Source organism: Lonchura striata, chromosome 23 (assembly GCF_046129695.1).
Source record: "Lonchura striata isolate bLonStr1 chromosome 23, bLonStr1.mat, whole genome shotgun sequence".
NCBI classification, from domain to species: domain Eukaryota; kingdom Metazoa; phylum Chordata; class Aves; order Passeriformes; family Estrildidae; genus Lonchura; species Lonchura striata.
In genome coordinates this window covers 10,066,230-10,083,248 of record NC_134625.1, presented here as the reverse complement: position 1 = coordinate 10,083,248, position 17,019 = coordinate 10,066,230, and the positions used below count along the sequence as shown (strand labels likewise).

At 61.6% G+C, this 17,019-nt stretch overlaps 2 protein-coding genes across 3 annotated transcripts; both read right to left on the bottom strand.

Annotated features, from left to right (window-relative positions):
• Positions 1-2,124: 2,124 nt before the first annotated feature.
• Positions 2,125-4,152, bottom strand: FXYD2 (FXYD domain containing ion transport regulator 2). The gene is made up of 6 exons (XM_021530020.3): positions 4,062-4,152; positions 3,401-3,439; positions 3,225-3,299; positions 2,615-2,651; positions 2,468-2,498; positions 2,125-2,315 (listed from the first exon to the last, which is right to left on the bottom strand). Exons 1-5 carry the CDS (start codon positions 4,150-4,152, stop codon positions 2,474-2,476), a joined length of 267 nt encoding a protein of 88 aa, XP_021385695.2. The 3' UTR covers positions 2,125-2,315; positions 2,468-2,473.
• Positions 4,153-5,343: 1,191 nt separating this feature from the next.
• Positions 5,344-15,532, bottom strand: FXYD6 (FXYD domain containing ion transport regulator 6). 2 transcript variants are annotated; one of them, XM_031506842.2, is made up of 8 exons: positions 15,425-15,532; positions 8,450-8,509; positions 8,232-8,273; positions 8,046-8,120; positions 7,895-7,931; positions 7,630-7,679; positions 7,491-7,534; positions 5,344-7,040 (listed from the first exon to the last, which is right to left on the bottom strand). In XM_031506842.2, exons 2-7 carry the CDS (start codon positions 8,505-8,507, stop codon positions 7,506-7,508), a joined length of 291 nt encoding a protein of 96 aa, XP_031362702.1. In that variant the 5' UTR covers positions 8,508-8,509; positions 15,425-15,532; the 3' UTR covers positions 5,344-7,040; positions 7,491-7,505. The 2 variants fall into 2 exon arrangements, with proteins under 2 accessions (XP_031362702.1, XP_077644162.1); XM_077788036.1 differs by having other exon boundaries at positions 8,450-8,512; positions 15,425-15,527.
• Positions 15,533-17,019: the final 1,487 nt, after the last annotated feature.

The window sequence follows — 17,019 nt, the reverse complement described above, 5'->3', positions numbered from 1 at the left end:
CAAAGCTGCAATGAGTCTTTATTAGTGGGTCACTGTCAAGTCAAAATTATATTCCAAAATAATCTCCTTACTGTGTTAAATAAGCACCTCAGATTAGACAAATTGCACGGATTTTGCCTAATAACCTTCCTCCAGCTAATCCTATTTTTTGTCAATGTCTGACCTCGATTGAAGCCCACACGAACCCAGGGGGGTTGGTTTCTCCATCCCATGGCTGTGCTGGGATGGTCGGGGTCACCGAAGGCAGCCCCTTGCACACCTGAACAACCACAGGGGCTTCAGGTGAGGGGAGGGAACGCCCTGAGCTGGGGTTTCTCATCCAAACCATTCCCTGGTCCAGCCACCCGCAGAATGCCGAGGCTGGGAGTGAGCGAGCTCCCCACTGCATCCCCCCCTGAAGCCCTTCCTGAACCTTCTCTGTTTGTTTGGGGTGCCCCGAGGTCCCGCTTGGCTCCGGGCTGGGGACAGTGGGACAGTGGGGACAGTGGGACAGTGGGGACAGGCACCCTGTGCCCTCCCGTCACTAGGTGTCTGTGTCGGGCCAGCTCTGCGCACAGAGGGAACCTCCTCCTCCTCCTCACTCACCGCCCAATTGCGGGAGACTTTCGCTCTGCTTTTTTTCCCCCTTTTTTAATTTTTTTTTTTTTTGAAGAGGCGTTCCTGGCTGAATCCGAAGCCGAGCGAGGCTGAGAGCTCACGCAGAGCTCCGTGCTCCATCCGAGCCCCGTTCCTGACCGAGCAGGATCGTGCTCTGGGTTGACCTTGGCTGGACACCAGCTGCCCACCGAGCTGCTCCACCACTCCCCTCCCCAGCAGGGCAGGGTGGGATTAAAAAGAGGGAAAATCCCCCAAACGCGTGGGTCAAGATAAAGGCAGTTTATAAAGTGAAACCAGAAGGAGCGTGAGCTCAAGGAAAGAGAAAATAAAGAAATCCAGAAGGCTGAAATTCTCCACTTGCCGTCTGCAGGTGTTTCCCAGCACGTTGCCGGGAAGTCAGGATTGTTCTGTAAGGCAGAATGTAGCTCACGAACACCTTCTCCTCCTTTCCCTTTTCTTCTATACCTTGAAATGTGTCCCCTGCTCTGGAACATCCCTTTGGTCACTTTGGGGCTGTCCTGGCCGTGTCCCCTGCTCTGGAACATCCCTTTGGTCACTTTGGGGCTGTCCTGGCTGTGTCCCCCGGTCTGGAACATCCCTTTGGTCACTTTGGGGCTGTCCTGGCCGTGTCTCCTGCTCTGGAACATCCCTTTGGTCACTTTGGGGCTGTCCTGGCTGTGTCCCCTGCTCTGGAACATCCCTTTGATCACTTTGGGGCTGTCCTGGCCGTGTCCCCCGGTCTGGAACATCCCTTTGATCACTTTGGGGCTGTCCTGGCCGTGTCCCCTGGTCTGGAACATCCCTTTGGTCACTTTGGGGCTGTCCTGGCTGTGTCCCCTGCTCTGGAACATCCCTTTGGTCACTTTGGGGCTGTCCTGGCTGTGTCCCCTGCTCTAGAACATCCCTTTGGTCACTTTGGGGCTGTCCTGGCCGTGTCCCCCGGTCTGGAACATCCCTTTGATCACTTTGGGGCTGTCCTGGCCGTGTCCCCCGGTCTGGAACATCCCTTTGGTCACTTTGGGGCTGTCCTGGCCGTGTCCCCTGCTCTGGAACATCCCTTTGGTCACTTTGGGGCTGTCCTGGCTGTGTCCCCTGCTCTGGAACATCCCTTTGGTCACTTTGGGGCTGTCCTGGCCGTGTCCCCTGCCAGGGTCCTGCCCAGCCCAGGTCAGCGCTGCTGCCGTGGGAGCAGCAGGAGCCGGGACTGGAGCGCTCCCAGCACTTTCCCATCTCCCGACACACAGCCCAGCACCGCGAGGGAGAGAATTAACCCCATCCCGGCCAGCCAGGAGCGCACAAAGAGCCCCGCAGTGCTGCCGGCCGCTGCCTGCGCATCCCAAGGGAAGGGCAGGCGCCGCAGGATCCAGGAGCCGCAGGTGGGAGAAGAAACATCCGGAGCGAGCCCAGGGCGGAGGCGGCTCCGGCTCCGTGCCTCGGGATGCGGGAACCTTTGCTGGGTCTGCGGGGCAGGAAAGTGACTGGCGCCGGGCCAGGAGAGTGGGCGACTCAAACGCCTCGGGCACACAGTTTAACCTCTCGGAGCTTGAATTTTATTAGCCAAGAAACTCTCGCTGGGTCTAAGAGAGGGGGAAGCACGAGGGTAATTTGCGTTCTGGCCTTGCGGGGTAATGGATCCACTGGAGCGGGGTGAGGGGTGGCCACTGGCCAGCACTCCTGGGCTTGGGCTGGAGCTCTGCTTCCGTGGTGGCACTGCAGCTCTGGAGGAGGAGAGAGGGAGGGTGGCATGGCCAGCGTGTGCCAGCCCCTCTCCTCCCGGGACAGACCCCCCAGGAGTACTTCCCTAAGCACGAGTACCCCAAAGCATCGCTGCCCAGCACAGGGAGCCTGGCTGCCGGCTGCAGCCTCCTACCTGCACCTACAGCTCGTCCTGGTTCCCTTGCCTGTGGAGCAAAAAGCAAAGGGAGAAGTGTTACACTGGCTGAGCCCTGGCGCTGTCAGCTGGCAGGACTGGAACAGGCAGCGGAGACGAGGCTGCCGAAACCCGTGCAACACCCACCTCCTCTTCTTCCTCCCTCCGCAGTGGAACCGCTGGCCTGGGGGCGAGAGGAGCGGCTGAGGCTGAGCCTCCCCCCACCCCATCACACCCACACCCTGGCACTGCCCACAGCCTCCTGCTCAAGCTGCCCCACGGTTGCAAGTGCTGCTGGTTTCCATGGTTTTCTCCCTAAAAAGTGGGCACACCCTTGCAGCCACCCTGCACGAAGTGGCACTGGAACAGAGCAGTGCCAGAACACCCAGGCCCCACAGGGTGCCCTGCACACTTATCATCGGGTCACTCTGGGAGCTGCCGAGGTTTCAGGGCTCTGGGAACTCTGGCTCCTCACTCTGGAAATGTCAGAGTTTTCTCTGCTATTTTTAATGACTGACCTACCCTCTGAAGCCCTGGCGCTGGCAGGGAAACGAAATATTTATGTGGTCTCCCTCCCAGCTCGCCCTGTGCTGGGAGCCTGCCTGGATGGAAAGTTCCCGGGCTGTCCCAGGGCAGGCTGTGCCCACCCTGGTGCTGTGGGGCAGGGTTGGTGACCCCCAGCCCCTCCCGACCAGAGGAGGGGCTGAGTGGAACACGGAGCAGAGCCGAGCGGCGTCCGGCCCACCCAGGCACTTACTGAGGATGATGAGGAGCCCGATCACAAACGCCACGACGGCGAAGATCAGCCCCCCGTTGCGGATGGTGTCATAGTCTGGGGAGGAGGAGAGCCAGGGGGTGTCAGGCCGGCCCCAGAGCGTGGGGCTGTCCGTCCCCCTGCCCGCAGCCCCCGGCCTGCCCAGGGCACACACTCACCATAGCTGAACCTGTCCTGGCCCTGCTCGGGCACTTGCTCTGCAAAGAGAAACTCCCGTGAGAGCCACGTCCTCACCGTGGGGAGGTGGGACAGAGCAGGGTGGAGGACTGCAAGTGAGAGTGCTGTGACTTCCCTGGCACGCAGCTGAGCCAGGAAAATCCTGGGTCTCACCCCGGGAGCTTTAATGGCCTTGGCAAATCCACGGGATGCACTTGCAGGATGCTCGGGAGCCTTGGAGTTCCAGGTGCAGCTGCAGGCAGGGACCCAGCTCCACTCCCTCGGGAGGTGGCACTGCCTGCAGGGCTCCAGCAATGGCTCTGTCCCCTCAGTGCCCAGGACTGAACAACCCCTGGGGCTCACACCTCGCACCAGATGCACCCCAACAACCCCCTCCATGTCAGCGAGCTCGTCACCGTGCCACCGCTCCAGCCGCCTCCCTGGCGGTGCCCACACCAGCACGACCCTCTGCCAGGAGCGGCTTGGGAGGAGAAATCACTCCCAGGAGAAGCCCAGCATCGTGTGCCACGGGGCTGTGGAGCTCCGAGGATCCAGCCCCACATCTGCCCACCCCAAATCCTCCTGGAGAGCTTCCCCCACGGCGGGAGGGCCCGGCGCTGGCCCTCGCACGGAGCTGTCCCCATGGAGGTGGCTTGTCCTTACCGTCACCCATGGCCTCGGCGTGTCCGGCAGGCGCCTCGCTCTGCGAGTGGGCACCCACGGGAAGGCGCATTAATTGGGAGACAAACCTCATTAAACATTAATGGCCTCGGTGTAATGTTTATCGCAGTCACGAGGGGAGGCACAGGGCCTTGGGAGAGAGGGAGGGGAGGGCAGGGCAGGGGCAGCACCCACCGTGCCAGCCGGTGGGGAGGGCTGGGCACCCCGAGCTGCGTGTCCTTGTCCCAGCCCTCCCTCGCCTTCCCATTGTCAGCCCTGCTGGGCTTCACCTCCTGCGGCGGTGACGAGCGAGGGATGGGCTCGAATGCAGCTGCGACTGCCTTTGGCTGGAGAGGAGCGGCAGCACGGCCCGTCCGTGGGAACGCAGGGCAAGGGGAATATCCCCCTGTGTGCCCTGGGGTGCTCTGACTCCCAGGAAAACACTGGTTTAACTCTCATTCATAGAGAAAACTTCCAAAGACTCGAGGTAAACTAGGAACCATGAAAGTGTGAGATAGATTGTAGATTTAATTTATTTTTTTTTTTTAATGATCTAACTCTCATACAAATGAGAGTTAAAGTCAGTGTTTTCCTGGGAGTCAGAGCACCCCAGGGCACACAGGGGGATCTTCCCCTTGCCCTGGGTTCCCACACCCGTCCTCCCAGCCTGGCAGCGAGGGCGTCCCTTGGCTGGTCAGCACCTCCGAGCCGCCCCGGGGCCGGGCAGCACCGCGATGTCCGCGGGCATCCCCGCGGGCAGCGGGCACTGGGTGATGCCAGCCCCGGGCCCGGCGTGGCCGGCTGCCAGCAGGGCTGTGCGATCCAGTTCGCTGTAGTTGTGCCATCAGCGAGCCGGAGTCGCCGTGGGGGGATCCGGCCCCGAGGGACGCTGCCCTTGGCAGGGCTGGCGAGCGTGGGCACCCCGAGCCCGCGGCAGCCCGGCCCCGGTGCCACGGGGGGCTGCCAAGCCCCGGGAGGGTGCTGCGTGGGGCGCCGCAGCGGCTCTGCTGTCCCCGCTGCCACGGTGCCCTGGCAGCGCCAGCAGCCTGGCACAGCGGCTCCCAAAAAGCCGAGGGACAGACGCGTCCCCCGCGCTCCTTCCCACGGGCTCTGGCTTTGCTGAGCGGCAGAGGGGAGCAGGAGGGGCTCGGCCGGCACAAAGGCCGGCTCTGCTGCTCGGGGCGCTGCCCCTGCTCCCCCGGCCCAGCCCGGCCACAATGGGACGCGTGGGAAGCTGCCAGGCTGCCCTGGGAACGCCACGGCCCTCGAGACAAGGCAGGCAGGCACCGATAGAAACGATATTTTATTCCCTTCCCCTTAGGTCACAGCACAGAGCACACCAGCCCTCCAGCACAGCAGCACACTCGCCTATTTAAAAGGAGACACAATAGCTCAGTTTATTTTACAACAGTCAGGGTTTGGCCATTTTACACACCACAGGGAGCTCTTTGTTTCGTGGTAACACCGACGGCACACCAGGGACAGCACCGGGACACACACCGTGACACTCGGGGGCCAGACCGGGGCTCTGCTCTGCCCGGGAGCTCTCTGCAGCAGCCAGGACAGGGGGAAGGGACAAAACACGAGAGACACGGTCCCTCTGCCTGGCACAGATGGGACAGAGCTTCCCGGAGCCACCAAGCGATGCCAAGCATGCAGGGACACAGACCGCGCTGGAGGCAGGGCCACCACGGTGGGATGGACATGGCAGAAACTCCTCTCAAAACCATCCTGGGGGACAAGACCCCCTTCCCGTGTGGGGATGGCACCCTGAGGTGTTCCAGTGAACCCCACTGCTGTCCCCACCCAAGCTGGCAGTCCCCAGCCCCAGCGAGGTTTTACCTGCCTGTGGATTTGGGGAAGAGCCAAAAACCACAGGTTTGCTTCTGAACCATGAGGGGACACAGGGTGACAATGACCTCTGGGCTCAGCACGTGGTCACAGTGCAAGCTCAGGTGTGCAAAAGCCCTGAGAGTCACTCAGTGCCACCCTCTGCTGCTCCACGGGGAGAGGGGACAGCTGGCACCGGGGGTGACACGGAACCACCACGGGACAACACGGCACTGACACGGGTGGCACAGGGAGTGACAAGGCAGGGAGCAGCAGGAGGAGACGCTGCTGCCCCTTCCGTGCCAGAGACAAGCACACACAGGATCTCTGTTTCTCTTCAGCCCTTAGACCGTGCCGCCCACCCAGCTCTGGCTCATGGCAGGAGCTGGTTGGTGCTGTTGGCGAGGTCACTGTCGTGCTGCTGCCCTCACCCACCGTGCTGGGGACCTCACGGGCTTCCCTGCCACCACGGCCCTGCCTCACGCTTAAAGCAACATCCCACAGGTTTAACCAGGGACTGAAACGGGGAGTGCCAAGCAGGAGAGGCAGGAGAGCTCCCCTCAGCCTTGAGTCCAGCACCCCAGTGACCCCAGCGAGGAGGCTGAGCTGTGGGATGTCCCTGCCTGACTCGCCCCCCACCATGGCTGTTTTTAGGCTGGGGCATGCCGGGGGTTATTGCTGAAGTGGGGACGGGTGGCCCTGAAAAGGCTGGGCAGGTGCCCAGGGCACTGCGGGTCCCCAGGCCCTGCCCAAAGCCAGGGGGGCCGTGCTGCTGGCACTGGGCAGGGAATGGGGGTCCCTGACCCACAGCTCACACTCCCAGGTGCGAGGGCACCCCAAAGGGCAGCAGCCTGCCAGTCCTACAGAGCCCAAATCACACGCACGGTACAAGAAGGATGAGGAGAAAGTCACGATTACAACATCAGCAACAACTAGCCCTAGAGGTAATGATCATCTCACAGCGACGTTACACACCACGGGAGGCAGAGAGGACAGCAGAGTTTAGTCGGGTTAGGAGACAGGGAACCGGTGCTGGAGCACAGAGGGGGACACGGACACGGCGTCTCCTGAGAGGGACCAGCTGCTGGGGTTGGCTTTCCTCGCAGGCTGCGGGCATCTGCGCTCCCGGTGCCCCTCCTCGGGTCTCTGGCTCTGCGTGGGGAGCAGAGTGGTGGGTCAGGCTTTCCCCACGCAGGGCTGGCACCCCAGCAGCACAAAGTGCCAGCACGGGCTCCAGCCCTCCCCCTCTCCAATGCAGGCACAGCCCAGGAGGTTGGGCAGCTCAGAGTGAGACGCCCCAAGCAGTTCACACCCAGCTTTCCGAACACCCAAAATCCAAAACCACTCAGGGGTGGGGGAGCACCAGAAAAGGAAGTGTAACACAAGGGAAAATCCGGACAGATGCTTCCTCTTCCTGCCTGTGGACACTCAGGACCTCGCCAGCACTGAATTTCCTTGCTGTGGACCCCACTGGTGCTCACCCCCAGCCCATCCCAGGGATGCAGAGCTGCTCAGCACCCCACAGGCAGCCCCACAGCCCCACAGGCAGCCCCAGCTGTCCCTCCCATCCTGACACCCCCACCCAGCCCAGCCTGGACTCACGGCGTTGGCTCCTGCTCAGTTCTCTGCCTTCTGCGCCGCCGTTGCTGCAAAGGGAAGAGCAGAGGGGTTTGTGGAGCCTGCCCAGCGGGGCTGTGACACGGGACACAGTGGCACAGTGACCCCAGCACTGTGACCTTACCGTTCGAGGTGATCAGGTTCTCTGCCTGAGCCTCCTCGTCCCCTGGAGCCCTGCAAGGAGAGCAGCAGGTGAGGGCAGCCGGGATCTGTGCCCCACCCGGGGCTGGGGTGGCCGGGAAGGTGCATGGGGAGCAGGCACAGCTGCTCCCCCAGATTTGGGCACCCCAGAGGGACACCCAGAGAGTGCAGCCCCTCTGCCAGCTGTGAGAAGGAGCCACCTTTCCCTTTCCAAGGGAGGTGTTCCCCACCAGGCTGCCCCCACTCACCTGGGCTTCTGCTTGAAACTGCACCTGCACCTCCTGCCTGCAAGGGGAGAGAAGCTCCGTGAGCGTGGCCCAAGGGGAATGGGATGAGTTCCCACCACGGGAACAGCTGCCCCAGCCTGCCAGCCCAGCACCCACCACCTCCCCAACTTACTGAGGATGAGGAGAATGCCCACGGTGAACAGGACCACGGCGAACACCAGCCCCCCGATCCTCAGGCTCTGGTAATCTGGGAGGGGGACACACAGGGCTCATTCCTGCTGGGCTCCGGGAGGGGAGGGCTCTTTGCTGCCCACAGCACCCCCACAGCCGCCCCTCACGCTCAGCCATGCCCACTCACCATAGTTAAAGGGATCCTCCTCCTCCTTCTCCGGGGCGGCCACTGGAAGGGAGCAGACAAGGGGGGTGTGAGGTGAGCGAGCCCCTGGCAGAGCCCTGCAGCTCCCCACAAACTCTGGGGCTCTGGGCTCTCATGGCCGCTGCCCCACGCCCCCCTGCAGCCCCCCTGGTTCCTTTTGGGGCTGCTCCCGGGTGTGTGGGGGCAGCACGGGCACCTACCGTCGGCCACGGCTGCGGGGACCAGCAGGGAGCACAGGAAGATGAGCGCTGCCTCCATGGCTGCTGCGAGAGAGGGAGAAGAGGGTGTCAGCACCCAGATACCCAGCGGGGCACTGGGACAAGGCCAGGGAGCTGCAGACAACCTGTGTGGGCAGGCAGGGCCAGCCCATGCCATGGCAGGAGCCAGGCTGGCCCTAGGAAGCACCCAAGGTGCCAGGTGCCATGGCTGCACCCAGCCCAGCAGTTCAGAGGCAGGAAGGGAAGGGTTTCAGCAGCCAGACAGACTTTTTTTGTGGGGTTCTGTGACGTATTTTCGACCATCTCTCACTTGGCATAAATTGCAGTGCAGTCTCAAATTTGCTCTGCAGGCATGGGGCCAACACCCCAAAATCCCATCCTGTGCACCTCTGGCAGCACTGTCTGGATTCTGCTGGAGCTTTGGCAGCTTCTGAGGCTGTGTCTATTCCCTGGGGAGCCTGGGCAGTGCCCAGCACCCTCTGAGGGAAGAACCTTTTCCTAATATTCAACCTAAACCTCCACAGAGACACAGAAAAAAACCCAAAAAGGCTGGATTTACAGTTACCCTAGTTTACTAAAACACTCAAGCCTAAATCCCGCTGTCTTTGGGAGAAGCTGACATAACTTAACCAGTTTGCTGAATATTTCCAGCCTCCTAAACTGGGACAGACTCCATTCACACTTGGGATTATTTTTTTAATGTGGTACGTTTCAATTAAAAACTTTGTCAGGAAGATTTAAGAGACACCACGGCAGAAGAGGCAAGAGGAACAATTTTAGCTCGCTCTTTCCACATCTGCTCTTAAAACTTCATTGGTTTTGAGCATCCCAGAGCTCCTCTCAGCACGGCACGGCCCGGCACCCGGCCGTCAGCCCCCGACCCGGCCCCTGGTGATGATTTGTCCCAATTAGCACAGCAATTACAGCCCCGCAATGAGGCCAGTGGCCCTGGTGGGACTGAGCTCAAAGACACGCTTGCCCTCCGGGCTCCCTGCGGCAGCAAGGAGAGAACATAAATAACCTCGGTGTCCCTCCCGGCGGAGCCTGTCCCTGTCCCCATCCCTGGGGACACCCGGCCGGAGCTCGGACCCCCCTCCCCGGCTGTGAGGATGCTGCGGCCGGGCCCTGGCGCTCCTGCCAGCCCAGGCCGTGTCCCCAGCTGCATTTGGGATGGGCACCTTCGCTGCTGGGACAGACCCGGCAGCGCCGCTGTGCCAAGGGAGGGAGGGCATCGCTCGCCACCGCCTGCTGCCAGCATCCCTGCTGCCAGCATCCCTTCTCCAGCTCCGGGGGACAGCGGGGAGCTGGCACGGGGCACTGCGGACCCGCTCGGGGACACCTCGTGCCAGGCGGGGAGGGCTCGGCTGCTCCGGGGTGCTGGCAGGCTGGCCGCCCCTCCGTGTCCCCGAGCTGCCCCGGGCGCTGCCGCCGCTCTCAGCGGTGCCAGGCGCTCACCCCGTGCCCCGGCGCCGGGCTGGGTGGCCATACATGGTCGGGAGCACGGGGAGGGCTCGCCGCTGGCTCGGCGCTCCGGGGAGGTTATCGGGGGCCCCGAGTGCCACAGAGCTGCTGCAGCTGCCGCGCTGGATCCGTGCCGATAAGGAAGGGGCCCTCGACACGGCAGGAATTCAGCTCGCTGAGAGTGCAGAGCCCGACCTGGTTCCGCTGCAACCCCCAGCCCAGCTGCCCCGGGACACCGAGGTCCCCCAGACCCCCTTTCCCCGTCTGTGCTCCTCGCTGCCAGGCAATGCCCAGCAGAGCTGGCCCCAGCAGCGCTGGGCTCCGCCGCCTCTCCCAGTGCTGCCCTTGGGAGCCAGTTCCATCGCACCCACCGGGGAGGCAGCGCCGGCCCCACCGACACCCGCAGGACCCGCCTCGCCCATCACAACCAGCGGCATCCCAGGAGAGCTCCCATCCCTCCCTCCCTGCCTCCCTCCCACGGCTTGCCATTCCGAAGGAGAGGAGATGTGTTTACCGAGCACTGGAGGGTTTCATCCCGCCCTGCTGCAGCTGCTGGGCCATTGTGCAGCGCGGGCCTGCGAGAGTGCACCCAGACAAACCCCCTCGTTTGCTGAAATGCAGATTTTGGGGTAATTACCAGCGCTTAGAAACACACACAAAGAACCCACAGCTGGTGACTCAGTCACTTCGAGCTGCACATGTCCTTTCCCTCGTGTTCTTTGTCTCTTCACCACTGCGAAATCAGTCACTTTGCCCCTGCGAGGGCTCAGTGTGTGCACAGGGGCTGTGACCCAGCTCACGGCCTCGTGCAGTGATCAATATCATTTGGCTCCCGTATTTCTCAAACAAATCATCAGATTTGTTGTTGTTCTGCTATTTTCCAGCCACTGGATCATTCCCTGAAGAACACACTCGGGGAATTTTGCATTATCCCCTGCCCCGAGCCCTGCCCAGCCACGCACACGCCCTCCAAGCCTTTGCTCAGCATTTGGCTTCTCGCACGCAGCGCGGCAGAGTTCGCTGCTGGGCCGAGCCAAGCACGCAGCACACATATGCTCTTTGTTTTTCTATCTCAGTTCCTAGAATTCACACACTTGGGCGCGCTCAGACTTATCTCCGCACGAGCGAGCCGCCAGGATTGGCAGTGTCCCTGCTCCAAAGGCAAACACGGCGCTCCGCCGTGCAAACGAGCCCAGCTCTCCAAGGAAGCATATGCCTTGCAAAGAGCCACAGGTTTTTTGGGTTGCTCCAAGCTGGCCCACCCACTTCTTCCTGAAGCTGAAATAAAGTGAGAAGAGCGAGCAGTGCCGGGGGTTTGCCGCTCTCCCCGCTCCTGCTGAACCCAGCTGCGCCTTGGCACAGGAAAGGAGAGGAAAACAGCAGCTGCCACGTCCCACAGCCCAAACCTTTCCTTGTTTCTTCTCATTGGTGAGACAAAGTTTAGAATCACCACCCCGAACACCACAGGCAGTGGCAGTGCCTGACTTAACCAAAACACGGGGGTTTCCTGTTAAAACTGCGAGATCCGGTGCGACACGGAGAGAGGCGGAGCAGCACAGGAGCCGAGCAGCAGCGTCCAGAGCTCTCCTTCCCTCTCATCCCAGCTCACCCTGCTGCTTTCTGAGGGAAACCAGGCGCCTTCCCCCCATCCCCAGGCCCATAGAAGAGCCGGTGGCAGGAGGAGGCAGCAGGAATTTGTGAGGCTCAGGGGGAAGGAAGCAGCCACGCAGAGCGAGGAAGTACACGGAGCTCGCTGTTCTCTGGGTGGACGTGGAGGAGAGTGGGCTGGGGGATTAACCCAGAGGCAGCAGGGCTGGAGCTGCCCCGTGGTGAGGCTCAGTTCCCCTGCCCAGCGCAGCCAGCAGTGGCACCGGCCGGGTGGCAGCGCAGGGTGACAGCCTGGCACCAGGAGCTGCGAGCCACCCGTGCCCACGCGAGCCGGCCGGATGATTCAGAGCCCTGCCGCCGCCCTGCCACGCGTGCAGCCGCCACTCCTGCCACAGCCACAGCTCCTCCTCAGCCTCTTCCTCCCGGATAATCCCTCCTCGATCATTCCTGCTGGCTCGGGAGAGGAGCAGGCAAATCCGGGCAGACAGACCCGGTCTCTCCTGCCTGGCTCAGCTCTCTGCAGCACAGCAAATCCTGCCAGAGCAAGGCAGGTGAATTTGTAGTGCCGTTGGATCTCCAAGTCCCCTTTTCCTTTCCATTGTTTTGCATAGCTCTGCCCTGTCAAGTCTCAGCCATCACAGCGCAATTCCAGCAGCCTCCGCCTTCCGTCAGGAGTCCTCAGGGCATCTCCAGAAGATCAGACCTAGTTAAAATCTCTGGTTTCTGTGCAAAGCCCCCCAGACCGTGACAGCAGCGCTCCGTTGCCCGGGGCGTCTAAGAGCGTGCATGTGTGAATGGACATTTCCAGCTCTGCATAGATGTGCTCTTCTGCCATTTCACGTCAGCATCAATCTGGCTGTTAATGTGCTGCTGTTGTGCCTCGTGCTTCTAAATGAGGGAGGAGAGGAGATTTCCAGCCCTCCATTCTGGTGTGGACGGCCCTTCCCAAATCCGGTGCTGATTCAGAGGCTGGCTGGATGGGAGACACGCTTTACTGCAGTCTAATTGTCTCTTGTGCTGGTTTGGGGTGCCTCTGAGTGCTCCTTCCCTCACCTGCACCCAGAACTCCACTTGCCTCCTGCAGGGCTTCTTCCAGCCTCATGGAACTGACCCTGAGCCATTGAGGAGCCTCAGCCAAGACTGCCTGGCCATGTGTGGCTCACCACAGTCCCCAGCCCCCCGATTGTGGGAACTCAAAATGCCTCTCAGACATTTTTAGAGGCTCCAGGCCGTGGTCAGACGCAGTCTGGACCCCAGCAGGCAGCTGGATTTAGCTGTGATTTCGAGTTTGAACCATGGAATGAATTACCAACTTTGAAGGTAGAACAAGCAGTCACAAAGTGCTAGATAATATAGTAAATGTAGTCACAAAGTAGGGGGAAATATTTTTTGATAGTGTACAGGGGGGTTTTAGTGCATGTACAGGGGGGTTTTTACTTTGTACATGGGGGTCAGAAGTTCTAAGATGGAGGAAAGTGGGCTGAACCCATCCTCCTTCTTTCTTCTTCCTTGCCTCCATGTTCTTGGTGATGTTGGCACTCACAGATTGGTTTAGAATAGAAAAACACTTGGTAACGTAGGTAATAGGTATTGGGGGATAATTGTAAACATGTTATACGTAATATATCTTATAAAAGATAGCAGCAGCCCTGGGCGGGGAGAGAGGAGAAGAAGACACCGGACAGTCAGGGTGTCAGGAGTGTGTGCCTCTCTGCCTGGGCCGCTGACCAAAGGGCCGCAGCCCGAGAACTTAATCTGTTAGATAACTAGCAATAAAACATCTTGAGACCGAACAAGAAGAGACTGTGGAGTTTTCCTTTGGGAACGCGGGTTGGAGGAGAAGCTCTACCACCACACAGGAACCCCAGCCAAACCCGGGGTTCCGACACCCGATGACACCCCAGTGAGGCAGCGAGGCCAATCCTTCACTGGGACAAACCTCCAGTGCTCAAACCTGCTGAGCTTAGGGCTGCCTGGCCAGGGAACCCATCCCGGGCTCTAGCAGGCAGAAAACATCACCACCACCTCCCACAGGAGTCTGATGCTCCCGATCCCTCCTTATTTGATTAACAGATAACCAAGGGCTGTAAACCTGACTGTGCACCTGCCCGGATCCACCGCACCCTCGTTTGGCCACACACCGGCTGAATGAGCCCGGCTCTGCAGGGCCATCAGCCACGAGAATCCTACAGGTGAGACAAAGGAGAGGTTCCCTGGAGGATCCCGGTGGTGAGAGCACCCCAAACCATCAGAACAGGCTGGCAGAGCAGCGTGCAAGGAGCAGTTTGAGGCTCCTGAGTGTGCTGGTACCACAGCAGTGCCACGCTCCGCAGCACATCAGAGCGGACATTTTCTCCCTTCTCTCCTCTGCTGTCACCATCAGCCACGACCACCGTGAGCACAAGGCAGACAGCAGTGCCCAGCAGCACGGCTGCTGTCCCCACAACGCTGCCCCAGGCACAGAGTGATGGGCAGGTGGGACAGGACAGGACACCTCCGTGCTGCCAGTGCCTTCTCCATGCTCAGGGACACAACAGCTGCAGAGCTCAGCAGCCTCTTTACCCCTTGCAAACACACAAACAGCCTGAAAGGCAAACACGGGGCAGCAGCTGGACACAGAGCTGCTGCTCTGCTGTGCCAGGGAGTGCCCTCCACACCTGGCAGAGCTGTGGCTCCTCACCAGGTTTTACGGGAGGGGGTAGGTTGAGACAAAGCAGATAAAATTTCCAGGTGAGTGTGAGCCATGAGGCTGACGGGAGGAAGGTGCAGGCAGGCTCACACCTTGCAGGCACAGGATATCCTCCAGCAGGTTCCAAAGACGCTCTAACAGGTGGCCTGGCTCGGCAGCCATGGCACGTCATGCTGGCAGCTCTCCACTTCACTCTGCCCAGGAACCATGGTCCAGTTGTGCATGGGCAGGGATTCTCCGGGTTTGTCTTTGTTCCAAACCGGGAGCAAAACCACCCAGCGGGGCTGGAAATCCCAGCAGGACCCACCAGCATCTCGGAGTGCTGCGGGCTTGCCAAAATGGGTGCTCCATGCTAATCCACACACGGCTTCCCCCGAGAGGCTGCTCCTTCTCGCTGCTTATTCACATCCACACAAACCACCTGTCACTTTCCCTCCCACAGAAATATCCCTGCAAGATCCAAGTTCCACCACATGGACTCCAAAACCCGTTTCTTTGGAAGCATTAATTACACACCCTGAGAGACACGCTCTTCCCTTCCTCCGTACGCCTTGCCGGGATGAGTGCTTGGCTATTTACGCACGGTGTTACTACAACACGGAACAACTGGAGCCAGAGCGCTGCCAAGGGCTGCGAGAGCGGGATCCCCCGTGCTCCGGGACCCCCCGTGCTCCGGGATCCCCCCGTGCTCCGGGACCCCCCGTGCTCCGGGATCCCCCCGTGCTCCGGGACCCCCCGTGCTCCGGGATCCCCCCGTGCTCCGGGATCCCCCGTGCTCCGGGACCCCCCGTTCCCCGCAGCTCCGCCAGCCTGCGGGGCACCGCCCGCGCTCCGGGTCTCCCCACGGTGGTCTCGGGTGGGCTCCGCCGGGGCATCCTCCCCGGCACGGGGGGCCGGTAACCAGGCAACGGTGGGATACGGGAACCCGCGGTACCCGGCGTTGCCATGGCAGCCGCCGGGGCCGGGATGCGGGCGGGCCGGGGCGAGGGGCGATGCCCCGGGGCAGCGGGGCGGGGTCGCGGCCGCTCCCGGTGGGAGCGGGCTGGGGCTCGGGACCGCACCCCGGGAGCGGGGCACGCACCCCCGAGCGGGCGCTGCCGGGCGGACCCCGAGCCCCCCGAGCCCCCCCAGCCCCCCGTTCCCTCCCCTCCTCCTTCCTCCCCAGCGGCCCCCCGAGGTCCCCGGCCGGCCGGACCCACCTGAGGCGGCCGGGCGGAGCCGGGCAGAGCCGGGCTGGCCCCGCGGCTCCGGGCGGCGCCGGGGGAGCGGAGCGGAGCGCGGAGCGGGCAGAGCCGCACAAAGCGGAGCGGGCGGGCGGGGCGGGGGCGGCGCTGCGGGGCGGGGGGCGCGGGCAGCGGCGGGGGCGCGGCCAGCACGGCCCGGCCCCCGGCGGCTCCCAGATCCCCCCAGAGGAAGGCACGGGGATGCTCAGGGGGATGGAGGCCCTCTGCTCCGGACAGCGCTGGGCGTGTGCAGCCTGCGGAGGAGACGCTCCAGGGAGAGCTCAGAGCCCCTTCAGCGCCTAAGGGGGCCCCGGGAGAGCTGGAGACGGACTTTGGACAAGGGATGGACTGGAGAGACAAGAGGGGATGGCTTCCACTGCGAGAGGACAGGGTTAAATGGGATACGGGTAAGAAATTCTTCCCTATGTGGGCGGTGAGGCTTTGGCACAGAGTGCCCAGAGAAGCTGTGGCTCCCGCGTCCCTGGAAGTATCCGAGGCCAAGTTGGATGGGGTTTGGAGCAAGCTGGAATAGTGGAACGTGTGTCAGGCATTTGGAACTTGATGGCCTTGAAGATCCCTTCCAACCCAAACCATTCTGGGTTCTACAACATTCACGGTGCCTGCAGGGTGCAGGTGTGGAGGAGAAACCCTCACTTGGCTATGAAACATCCTTTCCACAGCACAGCAGGCCTGGACTCTGCCCTGAGCTGTGCTCCGGGTGTGGGGGGAGCCAGGAGCAGACTGGGAGCCCAGAAAACACACACAGATGAATTTCATCACAGCACAGAGGCCCTGCTGTCCTGCTGCCTCCTGAGAGCTGGGGAAGGGGCCGCCAGGCTGCCAGGCCAGGTGGCCCAGCTCACAGGGCTTCAGTCACGACACTCAGCCAATCTCAGGGTCCACCCGGGTCAGGGTGGGCAGCAGGGCCACCTCCAGCCTGGCCTGGCTCAGTTTCAGGCACAGCCAGGACCTGATACCTGCATTGCCTGCCCTGAGCCCAGCAGCATCTGGCAGCTGCACAAAACCAGACCTGGAGTGGCCCAAGGCAGGCCAGGAAGCAGGGCAGGCTTCAGACAGCCAGGGCAAACGTGGTGTGACAGAAGGGCTGGACAAAAAGCCCTGTGAGAAGCTCTGGAAGCCCTGTCACAGAGCTTTGTGGCAAGCCCCAGTTCTTCCCATCGCAAGCCAGGCGTGTTGGGAGGAGCGAGGTGGGCAGGGAGCTCCTTGCTCGGTGCAGGCTGTCAGATGGGAACAGCGTGCTGGTGGCACTGCCAGGCAGCAGCTGAGAGCCGTGGGCACCGCCCTGTCCCAGGCCAGGCTGGCACATCTCTGTCTGCCTGGCTGCTGCCCTGGAGAGCCATTTCTTCTTGGAAAAGCACCTCAGCAATGCTGTCAGCCCTGAGCTGGCTCATCCCCTGCTAACTCCAACGCAGCTGAGATAGAAATCAGGCAGTGACGGCGCCGTTCCACAGCCATCTCCCCGCTTCCAGTAAAACATAAAAAGAAAATAAACCAGCACTGGCATTTCAAGGCAATTATTCAAAGGGTCAAGAGATACAGACACAGAGGAG

Bases quoted from the DNA above. Each gene is read 5' to 3' on its own strand.
- FXYD2 (XM_021530020.3), bottom strand. From the start codon at position 4,152: ATGAGGTTTGTCTCCCAATTAATGCGCCTTCCCGTGGGTGCCCACTCG. The intron at 3,440-4,061 runs GTAAGGACAAGC...TTCTCTTTGCAG, and splicing joins CGCCGAGGCCATGGGTGACG to AGCAAGTGCCCGAGCAGGGC. The intron at 2,499-2,614 runs GTGGGTGTTGCA...TTTGCTCCACAG, and splicing joins GGAGGGAGGAAGAAGAGGAG to GCAAGGGAACCAGGACGAGC.
- FXYD6 (XM_031506842.2), bottom strand. From the start codon at position 8,507: ATGGAGGCAGCGCTCATCTTCCTGTGCTCCCTGCTGGTCCCCGCAGCC. The intron at 8,121-8,231 runs GTGAGTGGGCAT...TCCCCCTCCCAG, and splicing joins GGAGGATCCCTTTAACTATG to ATTACCAGAGCCTGAGGATC. The intron at 7,680-7,894 runs GTGAGTGGGGGC...CTCTCCTTGCAG, and splicing joins AGTTTCAAGCAGAAGCCCAG to GGCTCCAGGGGACGAGGAGG.